The sequence below is a fragment of the Grus americana genome, chromosome 9, assembly GCF_028858705.1.
Source record: "Grus americana isolate bGruAme1 chromosome 9, bGruAme1.mat, whole genome shotgun sequence".
NCBI lineage: Eukaryota > Metazoa > Chordata > Aves > Gruiformes > Gruidae > Grus > Grus americana.
The window spans coordinates 23,774,878-23,791,940 of NC_072860.1; the positions used below are offsets into that span (position 1 = coordinate 23,774,878).

General features: G+C 42.8%; 1 protein-coding gene and 1 non-coding gene across 3 annotated transcripts; both read right to left on the minus strand.

Moving 5' to 3' along the window:
* Positions 1 to 78: 78 nt before the first annotated feature.
* Positions 79 to 15,217, minus strand: MYNN (myoneurin). 2 transcript variants are annotated; one of them, XM_054835284.1, is made up of 8 exons: positions 15,103 to 15,217; positions 14,064 to 14,362; positions 11,346 to 12,148; positions 9,302 to 9,521; positions 8,493 to 8,671; positions 7,922 to 8,005; positions 7,405 to 7,491; positions 79 to 5,746 (listed from the first exon to the last, which is right to left on the minus strand). In XM_054835284.1, exons 1-8 carry the CDS (start codon positions 15,178 to 15,180, stop codon positions 5,478 to 5,480), a joined length of 2,019 nt encoding a protein of 672 aa, XP_054691259.1. In that variant the 5' UTR covers positions 15,181 to 15,217; the 3' UTR covers positions 79 to 5,477. The 2 variants fall into 2 exon arrangements, with proteins under 2 accessions (XP_054691259.1, XP_054691260.1); XM_054835285.1 differs by having other exon boundaries at positions 81 to 5,746; positions 9,362 to 9,521.
* A 561-nt stretch (positions 15,218 to 15,778) lies between these two features.
* On the minus strand, positions 15,779 to 15,851 carry TRNAV-AAC (transfer RNA valine (anticodon AAC)). The gene has a single exon. It is a non-coding gene; the product is annotated as a tRNA-Val (tRNA).
* Positions 15,852 to 17,063: the final 1,212 nt, after the last annotated feature.

The following is a 17,063-nucleotide window of genomic DNA, read 5'->3' on the forward strand; positions in this document are numbered from 1 at the left end:
TGAATAAGACAACATATGCATATCATGGCAGTTAAACATTATTTAATGGTTTGAATACAGACTTTGTAGAAGTTTGGGAATCACTCAGCTTGTTTCCTTTTTCCACCTGCTCTGCTCATACCTGTAGAAATCACTAGATCTACACTCTCAGTAGAAAAAGTCACCAAATAGGACAGCAGAGGTTTGCTCAAAGGTTTTCACTTGTACAATCTTCTGCATGTCTAAATGTGGCTGTTAAAAATTAGTATCAAGTCACAGAATAATCCATGAATGTATGTGCACACAGGCAAAAGACCTACGAGATCAAAGCATGAGGGGGGAAAAGAAAAGAAAGTACTTTCAACAATAATACCTAAGAAGCAGTGACGTAACTGCCGACGTTCCGATTCTGTATTATCACAGTGGTAGGGCAGAAAGGGAGATGTGTGGGTACCCCACACCAAGCTGAAATGACCGAGGCAGTACTGACAGCTGTTGTATGTGGGGGTTTGCTGTTTGGTTGTTGGTTTTGTTGGTTTTTTTTTTCATTCCTCCCACCCCCCAACACAAATTAGTCCAGCTCTGTTGCTCCAAAAAGCACTTAGTATCATAAAAGCAGGTAGAGGTAGGCCCACAGAGCAGGTATGTTTGTTCTCCGTACCTGCACAGGGCCATCTCACCCTGTACTCATCTCGTTAAGCACAAAGTCCATAGGTCGCACTGTGAAAACCCTATTTGAGAGAGGAGCTTGTCTTTTTAACTATTGTGGCACAGAACCATGAAAACAGAAGTTGAGGAAAAAATTCCTAAGTTTTTAAAAAATTAGATAGGCCTGTATTATCAAAGTTTTTTTCTGAGTGTTGTTATACTCTGATAAAGAGAGTACTCTCAGTTCTGAGACATTGATGATAGAATTTGCCAGAAAGACCACTACAACATTCAAATTCTAACTGAACCCTTGTTTAACAGCAAGATGCTTGGCCTAATGAGCACTCTGCATTACCGACAACATCCATAAAAACAGCTCGTGTCATAGTTTACTTTGCCATTCTTTTGTAAGAAAGGGCTGCAGAGTAATTCTTATTGAATTAGGTATAAACAGCTCCCTGCCAACTAAAATAATTATTTATGCAGAAACCTGTATTGCTTAGACAGGCCTATGCCAGAGATGTTTATTGCTTTCCTTTCTCTGAAAGCCAAACCTTAAAATTCTTAAAAGATGTATCTTGGGTTCTCTGGAATGAGAGAATTTACATAGGCTAGAAAATTTTGCCATGGTCTTCTGAGGATGTTATTCTAGTAGCGAAAGCAAGCATAACCCTGCTCATAAATCATCGTTTCAGCTTCCAGAACTCACAATACCTTGCTGAAAAGCAGCATTTTTGCCCCAATTTAAAGGGAAGGAAAACAACTGATCCAACAGGCGAATAGTACAGCGCAGGTCCCCCAAGTCCTACTGTGTGCTCTAGCCACCATACCACCTTCTGTAAAATTAAACAATCTAGTAAAAGTAAGTTAAGATACAAATTCTGATAAAGACACTTTAGTGTAACAAGTACATCTTCAAAGCACTCTGTAAAAACCCAACAAAACTCCCAAACACCTCCCCCAAACACCTCAAAACAAGTGGAAGAAAATTAACTTGCGGGTCATTAAACTCGCTTGTATTTAGAATAAAGTTTTTGTTTTAGTTTGAACAGACCCAAAATATCTTCTATGAGAAAAACCAGGTGTGTTTACTGCCGAGAAGAAAACGTAGCAATCCTTGTGGTGTTAGTATGCGGTGCAAAGGGCTATTGTGCGTCCTTCTGACAGGGTGCTTTGATGGTGGTTATGTTAGACTGCTTCCCTCCTGCTTTTGTTGCTACCCCTTGCAGTTATAAACAGGAGACACAAGGTGAGGGAAAATTACAAAACAAGTTTATTAAAGTCTAACATAAAACACTTCAGGCTAAGTATGTACAACTCCCTCCTTCCCAGGGGTTTATAAAACTGAGAGTTGAGCTATATACAGATAACAGAGGAAAAAATATATATACACGGAAGAGATTTTAAAAATAATTTAACCAAAAAAATCAGTTATTAGTCCTTATCTGAACTTAATTCTGCAAGGCTTATCGATAACCTCTCCAAGATCACAGCCCCGAATTCCTTAACATGGGACTTGTCTGTACTTTAAAGTTTTTTTTTGAAACACATGATTTCAGAAAAGTTGTCATGCTTTGTGCCCACATTTAAGCACATGTTTGGAAGCATCATACAAGGAACTACTCTCACAGAAGTATTTCCAAACAGCTAATTTGGAAATTTCTAGATGCAGAATAACCTATTCAGGCAAAACTTGCACCGACTTCAGTGCAAAATTGACTGAAACGGTACTGAAACAACAGTGTGACAAATCACGTTGTTTTCTCTAAATTACTGTTAATGGAATTATTAAAATTCCCTCTTTCATTTTGCAGGTAGGTCTCAAGAAGATGTCTGCCTAAAAAGATTCCATGCTTTCCCACATTAATGCCTTACAGAAATCATCAATACTGTTATAAACCTCGTACCTCCAAAATAAATTCAGAATCCTTAAGCCTAGGAGTTAGATGTGCAGCCGATCTCCATGCATCTATTGAGAAAAGGTACAGTACAAACCTGCTTCTTTGGGTCCTACAGCACCCAGCCTGAACACACCTACAAATGTTTTTTTATATATATATTTATATATATTTTTATATTTAAAATCTATATTCTAGTAAATGAATACAGTTCATAGAGATCACACCTCAGCAGCTGAGATATCTTCATGAAAGATGAGGATAAAAATCAAGATTCTCAGATGGGGACTCAAGAGTGCAGGTCACTAAATTATTGCTCCAAGACAAAACTACAAGCCTGTGTATTCTATTAAGAAAGGTTAAAATTGTTGTCTTGTAAAAAATAATGATTATCTTCTTGTCTATAAAGAAAACTAAATGACTAATAAAGCAAGTGTTACTGTTATAAGTATCTAAACAAATCCCGTATAAATCTAAGCACTGTATTTTTTTAAAAAAGTCTGAAAGCTAAGAATACAGTAATAAGCTATCATTTTAGAAATATAAAAACAGTCCAAACAAACATTGTTATGGAATGTATTTTCTATGTAGGAATGTGATTTTTTTTTTTTTTTAATTTTTTTTTTTCCAGAGCTAGTTCTCCCTTGTGGTCATTTATCCTGGATATGTTAATCTTCAGATACTTTTACTCAGATAACAGCAGCATATCATTAGTTTATCTTCCAAAGCTGTTTAAACATGAAATGTATCAGTTGTACGGTATCATTCTTTTTCAGTATTCATGACTAAGCCTATTCTACCCCAAGACTTCTACTCTAATTTCAAAGAGGGAAAGTAAAGAGGAACCTTAGGACAAGCTACACAGAGTTTGCTTTTTTACACAGAGTTAAGATCCTGATTTTTGTGGTTCTTCAGTTGTAAATGGCAAGGCTAAGGAATCCTTCAGGTGCTACATCAACAAAAGAAGCTACAAGAGAAAATGTGGGAGGAAAGGGGCAAATGCCAAACAAACAGGAAAAAAAAAAGAATCAGAACTTCATCCATTGTCCTTTGCCAGCATTATGAAGGACATCAGCTGTTCACAACTGTTGCGGTACGGATAAGCAACGAAAATAAAGGTCAAGCAGGTACGGTGATAATTAGCTTCAGTGAACAGAGTTAGCGATGCCTGCATTAATAATGTTCCTGGTGAACATGTTTGTACTCCTTGCTGTCCACAGTAGACTTTATCAGCAAATTGGCCATATGTTAAAGCATAAAATACGATCAAGAAGCAGAGTTTTAAACATGCCACATACCAAGATGATGAACACAAAGAAGCGAAAGGTCTATTACAAGTACAAGCATGTAGGAAGAGGGGAAAAAAATACAGATCTGTTATCATGCTTAGGAGTCAAGGGACCATTTGCAGAATACTTAAATGAAATCCTCCAAGAAATTTTTCACAAGTTGGTTTAATTAAGATGCAGATGAATTATTACTCCATGTAGAACAGAATCGGTTAAGAGGTATCTCCTATGCTCTTCTATTTATCAGTGTCTGGACACAAGGCATCAGTGGAAATAAAATGCTAGCACCAAGTAAATAACCAACAAATAATATCTTTAAATGCATTGTTGGTACAGTATTAGAACTGTTTCCTTACTATTTGATGATTACTTAAATAATGCTTACATTATGTTAATGGCACAAACTGGCAAAATGGAGTATACAAGTACTCCTATTGTCAACTAGCCTTTAACAACCCTACCAAGACACTAAAAATGCTGCTTTTTAAAAATGTACATTGCTAGTTATAAAACATACCTTTATAGGAGTCTTGCTAGAGACCAGTTTTGTGCAGTTACTGCAGACAAGTGACATGAGAGGTAAAGCAACACATTAAATATTGCAATTAAAACAAATCAGTCATACTCTAACAAAACCTTGCCTGGAAGAATATCAATCTGGTCTGTTGTATTTTTTCTTAATGCCCCCTAATGTAGCATTCACTTATTGTTTTCAGTGAAGGGCAGGATTTATTTCTTCTTTTGTACCTACTGTCTAGCACAAGAAGCAGCACTACTGTAAAAAAAGGATTATGAAGCTACGATCCATGCCTCAATTTAGTCAGTGCATCTTTTTGTCTCATCCACAACATGCACGTTCCAGTTGTCCTTCTGGGCAAATCTTGCTGTCTGTGCCAAACCCAGGGCATTTTAGGGATGTGAAAAATAAATCTGGGACAAGACACAACAATGCTGGATTCACTAAGAAAAAAAAGTAAAAAAAAAAAAAGTGACTGGTTGGAAAGAATACCCAGTACTATCTATGCCATTAGAACCCTCTGACTTACTACACTACAGGAAAAAAAAAAAATTAACCTTCCTTACTTGCCTTGTCAGGAAAATATACACAAAACTTTCCTTCTGGTCAGACCTCAACTGAAGACAGCTGTTTCTGGCAGATCGCAGTAATTCTTTGCAAGCTCCTCACCAGAGCACTGGCCTACCTTCCCTCATGTACCATTATATCACCTTGGAATGCAGGAGTACAAGCTTGTTAGTACATTCAAATTAGGATTTTCCCCTTACACCTCTTAAACTATCAAATATGGCTTAAAATGTCTGCTCTCAAGTGACATTGTGACACATCAGATCAGCAGGAACATGGGAGGAGATCTCCAAAATACATTAACAGAGAATTCTTAAGGCAGGTGTTTCTGGAAAGGAATCATCTCCTGGAAATCAGTGTTAATTGCAAATAGAAATTTGACTGTAGATTAGCACAATCCAACAAAAAACAAAAGACAACACTACACAATGGAAATGCCGTACACGTGTCTTTACACAGAGGGGAAGAAAAAAAAAGAACTCCAATTCAAAAAGTGTGACTGCTTGCTTGCTTGTGTTCATCTCACCAAATGTACGCAAGTTCACTACCAAGTTACCTTGATGGCTCTGTACTGCACTGTCAGTATAACTGCTGCAAGAAAATAAACTGAGGTTCTGAATATCCGGTCACAGCAGATCTTAGTAATGTTTCTGAGGAAGGAGACTGACTACCCGTCACGGGAAGCAGCATCTGATGGTCTTCAGTCCCAAGTGGAAGAGGAAGTGCTAAAGACATCTCAGAGGGTTTCACATCTATGGACTCCGATAAAGGACTTTTCTGACTCTGAATGGATTCTTGTTCATTGAAAGAATTATCGAGTGCATTAGAATCAGGGGGAGTTTCAGATCCTGGGGGAAGGAAAAATAAAGAAATGTTCAAAAGCTCCTGCACAAATTCTGCAAAATTGCCTTTCAAATGACTGTCAAAACAAACACTTGATGTGTCAAAGACTGCCTGGACAGCTGGGCTATCAGTGACTTCAATGTGCCGCAAAGCCAGAATGAGCTGCAAGTACAATGTAAGCACTGAGAATCACATCCTTTACTGCTTGTAGCATGACAACTAGACAGGCGATGCATTCCTACTTGATCTCTACTTGGCATGGTACGGAAGATAACAAATCTTTAACATGACAGTGAACAAAGGAGCTTTGGAAAAAATGTAATTATGAAGGTTTCCTTGAGATTTTCCACTCCAGAAAACCTGAGAACCACAGCCACATCCAAGCATCCTCTTTTAACTGAGACAGCAACATACAACGTATCATTTATTCATAAACATCTTCATAAGACAAGATTTGTCAACTCCATTCCAGCCAGAACCATTACAGTTTTTATCCAGTCACTTGAGAAATTATTTTCTATTCTGAATTGAAATCACTGTTAACAGATTCCTCACTGCCTTCTGTTTGAATGCTGTCTGCCACTGCTCTCGGATGGCTTTCTGATTAAGCCATGTCGGATATTTGACCCTGGCTCTATCAAAGTGTGCTCTGAAGCCTGTTATTTCAGTGGTAAAGCACTCCTGTCTGCCTTCTGCCACTCCATGAGAGCTGACCTGCCTTGGCAGCTGTCCCAGCTCTTTCCCAGCCCCGGCTCTGCTCACTGCCACTCTCTCCTCACCCTTGCTTCTGCTGGCTTCCTGCTGCACCAGGGCCTTCCCGCTGCACTGGGGCCTTCCCAAACAGGGCTTCTTGAGCTTTTGACATTCAAAGCTGCCTCTGCACATGACTCTTCTTTTCTCATCCTCTCCCTCCCAATCCAGGTGTACACAGACACCTATTATTCCTTTTTCCACATGACAGAGGCAAGGGAATTATGGTTAATACACTTAAGGATGGACAGATAATGAGGCATATGGAGCAAGTGTTGAAAGAGGCCGGCTATCTGAACAGCCCTGTGCTTTGTACCATGAGCAAGTAATTTATGTCAAATTTCTTCCTAATCACAATCTGGTATCTAGAATAGGAACTGAATGCATTTGAAAAGACTTTTTAGAGCAGTGTTTGCAGCTGGGAACATTTTACCAGCTCTCTGATCTTGTGTGTTTGCTAATCCAGCCCAGACTTGGATTAACATTGACTGCACATATAAGCAAATCTTTCGCTGTTGCATTAAAAATATTTGGGCCTTCAAGATGTAAAGTAATTCTTGTAACCAGCAGGCCTTGTTCACCTCAGTTACTGCCCTTGTAAAGACATCAGAAGAGGTAAAAAATTTTCTACAATTTAGACTATGCCTTCATGTGGAAAGCTCTCACAAGTTACTAGGACAAGAAAGTATATATTCACATACAGAAATTCTTGTCAGCAGCAATCCACTTGTATGTTGTTCAATGCATGTTTCCTATAGCAATGCAAATGCTTGACAATTTGTCTTGAATCTACTTTAAAGCAGGTACTTTATGCTTTAAAAGGTTTGGGTACCTCTAAAGCTGATGCTTTGAGCTTTAAAGAGAGCTACTATCCAAAAATCTGTTATTTTCTAATTTTAGGCCTGGAACTCACCTGTGTGAACTTTTGTTTTGTGCTTCTTCAGATTTTTTATATCTGTGTAAGAATTTCCACACATTTCACAGATAAATGGTCTTTCACCTGAAAAAAATTGGTTTGGCAGTTAGAACAATCTTGAAATTGAAAGAAAACACAGTTAGAGATATAGGATAATGGATTTCAAAGCTGTATTTTAAAACACAAAAAGTTATTTTGTCTGTACTCAGAATAAAATTGTTTCCCGAATAACAGAATAAAACAAAGCAGAAAAAAAACCAAAGCAAACCCCACGTTAGAAGTAAAGCCACGATCACACATCAACAGCTGCGCTGTTACACAGATATTAGCATGAAGAAGGCAATTAAAAAAAAAAAATCACAAATATTTTCTTTAAATGGTGTTAACACAGAGACACATAAATTAAGAAACTGTGCTACTTTCAAGTGCAGCACTATTCGGTGTATTTTAAAGGCAAAAGGGTAAAGGTAGAATATTATTTATAGTGCAGGAAGTGGCCTGTCTGGAAACTGACCTGTATGGGACCGAAAATGTTTATTGAGCTCTCCAGAGGAAATAAAACTCTTTTCACAAATGCCACAGATATATGGCTTCTCTCCTAAAGGAAACACAAGGAGTTTGTTATTTCAATATATAAACCAGAATACACATAAAGAACAAATGAAAATGAAACAGAAGTAACGTCCGATGAGCAAAAGAGATCCTTAAACTGGGGTCAAAGGGAAAGGAGCTGGATGACAACTCCAGAGGTAACTCCCAAGCTACACAGTTCTTGGGTCATTCCCTATCTCCAACCCCTCTGCAGCCGGTCATAGAATCATAGAATTGTTTAGGTTGGAAAAGACCTTTAAAATCGAGTCTAGCTGTTAACCTAACACTGCCAAGTCCACCACTAAACCACGTCGCTGAGCACCACATCTACGTGTGTTTTAAACACCTCCAGGGATGGTAACTCCACCAGTTCCCTGGGCAGCCTGTTCCAGCGCTTGACAACCCTTTGGGTGGAAACGTTTCCTAATATCCAATCTATCCAGTCCTTCATTGCCAGGCCTGTTCTGGTACCGCAGTGCTCTGCCTCCCCTTACCTGTATGTTTTCGGGAATGGGTGATGAGAGAACTGGAGACAGCAAAGGCTTTTCCACAACTGTCACACACGTAAGGTTTCTCCCCCGTGTGACGACGCACATGGTAGGTGAGCGTGCTGGCCTGAGCAAACCGCTGACCGCACCGGTCACACACATAGGGCTTCTCGCCACTATGCTTCCTGCGAACGAACACAGACATCCATGATCTCCTGGCAGAAAGGGAAGCTACACCCACGATTGAGTAACTTTCCTCAATTAGTACTTTGTCCCCAAAGTTCCTTGCGTTAATGTTCTGTGAATTTTAAAAAAACTTAACACCTGTGAGTTTGGTTTTTGAGTTAGCAGTTTCTCATGGAGTGAAATTCATTGTCTGTTGACTCTGGGAATCAGCACATCCGTGATTTCAGTGGGAGCTGAACTACATGCCCTGCACATGTAACATACCCCATGAGAACTCAGCGTGTTTTGCTTCATAGGGTACTAAAAACCCAAACGATGATTTCTAACAAGAAAATATAATTCCTGCTCCTGCCAAAAATGCAAAAAGCCCCATGCAGATAGCAGTGAACAGTGAGAACGGTTTGTTTCACTTCCCACCAAGGAACTCTCTCCTCTTTGGTGCTACCAGCAGTTTAAAACAAAACCCACATCACTGCCATAAGGATACCAGTGCGTAGGCTGTAACATTCATAAATCACAAACTGCCTTCCTCATGAGCAAGTACATCGATGCAATTATCCTGTTATGCAGCATGAGAGAAAACCCACAAGAAAAGGAGTAGAAATGACCAAATTATGTGAATTGCTCACACTTTGTTCTGCTTCAATAAACACATGGATAAGCATTTGCAGGATCTCACTTCTGCCCACCTGGCATGAATCTTCAGATTGCTTGAAGTTGCAAACTGCAGATTGCAGACATCACATTTGTACGGTTTCTCTTCTCCATGATGCATCCGACTGTGGAACACTAACTGGCACTTCTGAGCAAAGCCTTTGTCGCACAGTTCACATTTGTATGGCTTCTCCCCTAGTGAAAAATAAAACCCTTGTGCTCTCTGCATTTACATAAGAAAGCTTTGCAATCCATTACCTGACCAAAGCTCAGGTGTCTGTTCCAACATTTCTTACAAATAAGAACTTGGAACATCCTGTAATCTGTCCACTGAAGTGGAACGCACCAGGAATACAGCAGCTAACAGACTATTTTTTACACGTTACCTTTTGGGAAAAAAAAGTAATAATATTTTTAATAGTGCCGGTTTCCCCACATTATTTTAAGAATGCTACTACTACATTTTCAGACTTTTTGCTGGTTATGTCTTTTCATGATTCTGAATATTCAAGATGAACCAGTAAATCACCTACTTTTTCTTGCCTGTCAAACAGCAACAAGTCTTCAACTAACAGTCTAGTGCTCACTAATTCCTCGTTAGCATCTGATGGAGAATCTGACTATTCATGTTCTCTTAGTGGTCAACAGTCTTATGTGATGGACCATGCAACTCTGCAGTCTTAGATGACAGTATAAAAGAGCCAATCTCTGCATTTCTATGGCAGTGCACAATCAGACCAAGAACTCTAGATATCTTAAGTATATTGTGTACATAAAAACTTCAAAAATAAAAGTATCAGACATCTAACCTGCCACCTAGCAACCAGCACCATGAAATTCCCTACCTACTCGTGCAAAAATTCCCAGTACAATACCTCAAAAGTAGAAAGCGCAGCTGACGTTCCTACCAGCAAACTGTCCCTGAATTCTGCTCACAAGCTTCATCTTGCACACGAATCTCTGGTTAGTCACTGACTGACAATACCTGAAATTCTCTCCCTTGGTTACAGAAAGGCATTATCCTGCAGCTGTACCTCAACACCTCCTACTTCACCTCTTTACATCTTCACAGCTTCCTGTAAAGAGCTCCATGCTGGCCTCTGCTCAGAGTTTTTCCAAAGGGGAAAAAGAACAAAAGCAAACAATTTTGTATCTGATTCACCGTTACTTCAGAATTCTGAATGCCAGCCACACAAGGAAAAAGACTACATAAACCATGTCCCTCTGCTGCTCACTGGGTTAAGAACAGCAGCAAAAACAACAGCAGCTATGCCAGATCAGCCTGAAGAATGAACCAACCCAGCATCAAGTCTTCCATCTCTAGATGGAACATACGAAAAGACAAGCACAGCACTTCTCCCGTACGTGTTCCCAGGCTCCAGCAAGTTGCTGCTCATAATCTTTTTAAGTCAGACATGCTGTCTTAACCTTTAAGCATTCATAGTTGATTTCTCTTTGATGTTTTGTTCAGTAGCTCTTGATTCAACATAAACTTCTGGTAATGTTATTGAAGGCAGAGACCATAATGCCATCACACATTTCAGCTGCAAATTTTACTAAATAAAATCCCAAATGCTGTAGTAATTCAGCCACCTCCCCTCCCTTTTCTGAAGGCCCTACGGGAGAAGTTATCTCCTTGTTACAACATTGCATTCTTCTCCACTTTTGTTATCAAACAGATACTACGATTTGAAGTTTAAAAAAAGAGCAATTAAAATTCTGGTATCAAGTACAGTGATTGCTCTACTGGCAATAGTTTTTGGCACTCCATCACTCTAGCCAGCTCTTCTGAGTCCAGAAATCCAGATGCTCAGACTAATAAAGTCTATCTATTTAAAGTAAAAACTATGATTTTGTACTGAAAAATGCCAAAACACTTCATGCTGCCAGGAATTAGGTACCAGCACCAGACAAAATTTCTAGAGGGAGGAGTCAGAATGCAAAGATCTTTTTAGTCCTGTATTCACAAGCTGCGATTACAGGTCTCCATGGTCCACGAAGACAAGGCCAGCGGCTTACCTGTGTGAGTTCTTACATGTGTTTTCAACTGATTGCACTGGGTGAATGCCTTCCCACAAAGCTGACACACGTACGGTTTCACTCCTTTGTGTATTCTCATGTGTCGACGGAGGCTACTAGCTTCTGAAAAGACTTTTCCGCAGGTGTTGCACACTGGCTTAGCTTTGGAGTACTTCTGGTCAAGCTCTTCCCCTGAACTCTCCAGCTGGTAAGCGTTCTTTTCACTGGCTATGTTGGACATACAGTGCTCCTTCAGTGCGCAGCTTTGCTGAGGCTTTCCCCGTTTCTGTTTTGCTGCAATAGACTGAACTAGGATCTCCTGCGCTGCCAGCGTTTCGCTTTCCACCACTGATGCCAGCTGTAGTTCAGAGTTATCACTGCCTTGGGCAGCCTGTTCTGTGATCTGGGTGGCCAGCTTATTTGCATCTAAAAACATTTCAATGGATGTGTTCTCGGTCGCATCATTCTGATATTGTACGGATTTATTCTGTATGCTTTTGGGGGAGCTGAAATTCTTCTTTCGCTTTTTGGTTTGAGGAGATTTCTTTTCTAAAGCTGCTTTCTTTGCCTGTGGTTGAACCAACTCTGCAGAAGCAGCGTCTGCTTTCTCCCGATTATTGTAGTCTCGCAGAGTCAGAAGGCAAGTCTGCTGATTCATTTCAACGTTGCCAGTGATACTAGATGTCTCTGTAGAAGAGGGATTAGCAATAAAAGCAAAGTCTTCCATCTTGATTTTGCATTTGGTGACCACTTCTTCTACTTTGAGATAGTCGGCAGCCTGGTGAATTTCTTTAACATTCCAGCTGCAAGAAAACAAGACTTGAGTGACAATATTCTGGATAAAGCCAGCATTTGTTCTGTACCAACTGTATCAAATACAAGCAGAGCTACAGCAAAGTTCACTGTCAGAAAATATAACTTTGAGAACACCTACAGCAAGATTTAATCTCTTCGCCTGTAGTGCCGCAAGACCTTAGTATGACAATTACCCCCGAACTGATGGCCCATGTCTAGTGGAGTCTGCAGAGCCACAGAACTGTGAATTTTATTTTCAGTTACATCCCTTTTGCATAATTTTAAGTTAAAAGACCAATTGTAAGGTCTTGGTGACGCTAAACATGGGGTTGTTGGTCCAAAAAGCTCAGAAATCACTGCATAAAGGGATAAACCACCAGAGAATAAATTGCATAAATTGCCATTCTATAATCCTTCTGCTGAAAGTCTTAAGTAATTCACAAGCGCTGAGCACTTCTGTGAGGCAGGTATTAATCCTGTTTTATAAAATGATTTGCAAACAGTCTTAATTCTATATCAGCTGCACACACATAATACGAACACCAAGGAAGTCCTTATTTAAACTACTGTGCTCTATTTTTCAGTTCCTGCAACACAACCTTGGATGGTTTAGAAAAAAAATTGATCTAGAAAAGATGGCCACACGTACCATCAATGCATTTATGGATTTACAGCACTTTAAAGGGAGATTAATGATAAACAACATCATTCTAAGAATCTACTACACAGTAAATGTAATTAAATAGTAAGTTACTAGCCACAATTACTCCCTGTACGTGAATACAACTGGTTTAGTGTCCTCTATTATACCAGCACTGAGTTCAAAGTACCCGGTCCTGGTGTCACCCACGCACCCACCACCACAGAAGACCCCAGGATTTGCAGACAGTTGCCACAGTCCCCTTAGGGGGTACAGTACAAGATGATGGGTGCATACAAGCAGATGGGCAGGTGTTCTCCCTGGGTGAGAACGGCACTTTCACCTTCCTCTTCCTTCAGAGATCTCAACTGCTCAGAATGAATCCAGAAACTCTCCTGCTGCCATCCCAGACAGACATCAAGAACGCTGCACGCTTCTGCTCATAAGTAATTTGCAAAGCAGCGATCACTCACTTCACCACATAGCTGTGTGCTGTTAATGCTTGTGGCTAATTTAAAAAAAAAAAACCCACCACCCCGCATCTGCGTAATTAAATTATCAAGTATGAGTTGTCAGACATCAATAGTAACAAAGCATTTTTAAAATGCATTTGACACCAGACATTGAGAAAGGAGTTAAAATCCTGGCCTACATACTTGTAAGTACTCACACTTCCCTCATAAGGTATAATCTCTTTCTTTCCCTGAGAGAAAAGCACTGCAAAGAATCCTCACTGTATGTGAAGCAACACAACAGGCACAAAATCAACGCAGTAAAGGGGGAAACACTTTTTCCGTGACTCCTTTTAGACACTGTAATATCAGATTTTAAGTATCAGATCATGCACATTCTAACAAACGTGTATTTTTAGAATTGTGCCTATGCTCATGCATTCCTCAGCCTTTAGTCTCTACTGTATATAAGGTTTCTGTGTGTTCTCTGCAAAAATGGACTTTTATAATCCAGCTTCATAAAGAATACACTTATCCTTCCCTCTCCCAGTCATCATGCCAGATTGTTAATGCTTTCCAATCCAGACAGAAAGATTTGGAGAGTGAAACTATCAATAACTGAAATATCAGACAACATACCTTTGTTTTGGCACTCACATACCATGTGGTATTTTAAAACACAGAAACAGATGATCTTCAACTTGTTAAAATGTATCACATCCACTACTATTTGTTCCTCCAGAACTTATTAGAAAGAACAAAAACCCCAGTACTGCCTTAACACAAAGTTTATTTCCCTATTTTCTTCCCCCCTTTAATAGCATATGTTACCTGTCAAGGTTTAAGTTTCCCGTATAAATAAATTCCAGGAGTTTTTGGAATCCATCAGCTTTCACTTGAGTCTGATCCAAAACAACATTATTGTCAGACGTGTCTCTGTAAAATGCACCGAAGTACTCGCTGAAAGAGGCGAGCACATTTCTGTGCGCTTTGAACTGGAATTCACCAATAACAATAGTGCAGTCACAAAGAAAGCCGGCTTCTCGCTGCTTGTTCAGTCTCTCTAAAAGGTGCTCACAGTGATGGGAATACTGCATTTTGATAACGGGCTGTAGCCTCTTTGTTCTGATCTGGGAAAGAAAAAAAAATAATAAAAAATTGATTTACATGCAAGATTTCACTTTGTTTTCCCCCCTAACAGAGTAAGTTAGTGATTACAAGACTCAGAGTTCGAATCCTGCAAGACAGTTTGTGTAATAGTGCTTCTATGCAAGGTACAGCAAGATGGGTGGATCCTTCTTAACTTGGGGAGCTGCTAATTTTAGAAACAGAACGAGAGAGAGAGGGCACAGACGCGTACGCCCCCCCACCTAGATTAGCTCACCTAAGCTTATGAGCTTATGAGCTGCCGTGTCAAAACTGGGCTCCGAGGAGCACTTTGCAGAAATGAGCCACCCGAGGCTCGGACCGAACCGCGCTCGGACGGCGGGGGCTGCCGCTCCCCGGGGCACAGCCCCGCTCCCCGCCGCGGGGACCAGGGACAAGCAGACCCCGGGTGTGGGGAGTCCCGAGCCGTCACCAGGGCCAGGGCGGGGGGCCGCCTCGGCGCCAAGGGAGTGTCGGTGAGCCACAACAGCCGTGCCCCCTCGCCCCCCCCCCGGCTCGACCTCGCCGCGGGGCGGGATGGAGCCCGCAGCGCCCTCCCCCGCCGCGGCCCTCGCCCGGGCCCGGCCCTGCCACCCCCGCCGCCGGGCCCGGCTGACCGGACGCCGTCCGTGCCCCGGCGCTGCCCGCCCGCCCCGCGGGCCGCTGCGATGCCGGCGGGGCCGCCCCCGGGCCGGCAGGAGGGCAGCGGCGGCGCCCCACACACCTGCAGAGGGGAAAGGAAGGAGCGCCTTCGCCTCAGGCCGCCATGTTCTGATGACGCCGCGCGCGCCGCTTCCGGCATGTGACTTCCGGTGCCCCGCTGCCGAGGGCGGCTGGGAGCCGGGGGGCAGCGGCGGCACCGGCAGCAGAGCGGAAAACGAGGTCGGGGCCACGACCCGTCCCGCAGAGGGGAACGGGCAGGGCTGGGCCGCGAACGCCTTCCCAGGTAGCTCTGGGAGACACGGACTACAACTCCCATCGTGCAGCGCGCCGCGGCAGGGCCCGCCGTTAGCCTGTCGAGGAGCTGTGCATGCCGGGAGATGTAGTGGCGGTCGGCGGGGCGGAGCGCTGCCGGCCGGGGCCGGCGCCAGGAGCGGAGTCGGCGGGACGCGGTCCCTGCGCTGCGTTCCCCGAGAGCCCTGACACCCGGGGTGGGCGGCAGCGGTCTAAGGCAGCTCCCGCGGCGCAGATCTTCGCCCTGCACCCTGGATTGGTAAATAAAATGGGTTGATGTATTTGTAAATGAAGAGTCTCGCCGTGCCTGTGCTTCCAATTAAAAAGAATCCACGTAAAGGTATTTTTAAACGTGCAGAGATGCGCTGCCGGCATTTGCGGCGGTCAGTCCCAGCTACTTTCAGGAACGTTAACGTGTGAGTAAGTAAAAAAAGCAGCCCTGCTGGTGTTTCCGCCCGGTTTCGAACCGGGGACCTTTCGCGTGTTAGGCGAACGTGATAACCACTACACTACGGAAACGCCGCTTGTTTGTATGTTCGCGGCGGCCCGGGTAATGGTGTCCCGCCCCCTGCTCGCGCCGGCGGCGACTTCCTTGTTTCGGTTCTGCGTCATGGCAGTGACCTATAAGCAGCGGGCTCACCCAGGCACCTGCATCCCCGCAGAACCGGGACCTGGCCGTGCTGGCAGCTCCCCAGACACCCCCGGGGCGCCCCGCAGCCTTCCTCCGCCAAGGGCACCCCCTCCCCTCCGCAGAGCCAGCAGGTCACCCCCCAGCTGCGGGATCCTCAGGGGTGTCATCTACTGCCCCTTCTCTGCGCACACCAGGAATTGGTGCGAACGAGAAACTTTGAGATGGTGATCTTCCCTAGAATACTCTAATTGATTTTCAACATGCTCGTAACTAAAAAGTCATACCCTCGCTTAATATTTAACACCAAAGCGACAGTTTGAAACACTACGCTTACGATGCCAAATCCACAGAGGCAGGAAGAACTAGTTTGTTGGGAATGAAGCACAGACAAGAAGAAAGATACCAGCAAAAGGAGCTGAAAAGCCCAGGGAAAGGAGAGGAGCAGAGTACAACAAAGATCTTTGCCTGCTGGTGCCAGCAAATGGAGGTGGGATGAGCGGGACAAGGCAGGCAGGGCTGCCGAGGAGAGATGTAAAGCACTGCGGTTACTGCAGGAACAAAACAGGGCAGATTCGGTGTGTATTTATCAGAAATCAGAATGAGACAGCCCCAGCCAAAGAGGAGAAAGGGAGTCCTCTGTTACCGCTGGCCTTGCAGGGCAGCACCACAGCAAAGCAGCCGGCAAGAGCACGCAGGCAAGCTCTAAGCACAGAGCATGTCATATCAGGCAGCATCTCCTCTGCAGGCCTCTTGCTACAGCTGGAGGTGGAAAATGAGGAAGTGACTAATCCTCCTGGATCTTCTAGTACACCAGGCACTGAAATGCCTGATCTTGGAAGCAGCTGTATACGGGAATTTAGCTTTGCCATCCTTTGCAAAGCAAAACACAAGCCAAACCCCAACTGGTGGGAGGAGGAGTAAGGAAAACCAAGAGAAATTAAATAGGAACGGCTCCAGAAGAAAGCAGAGACAGGGAAGGGAAAGGGGAAACGGAAGAAAGTTGGAAGCAAGCAATGACAATATTCTGTTGAGTTTGGCAGTGGCAGCTGCATGATTTCTTGACACTACTGCTGTCTTCGTGCAGAGGTTTCCAATAGCTG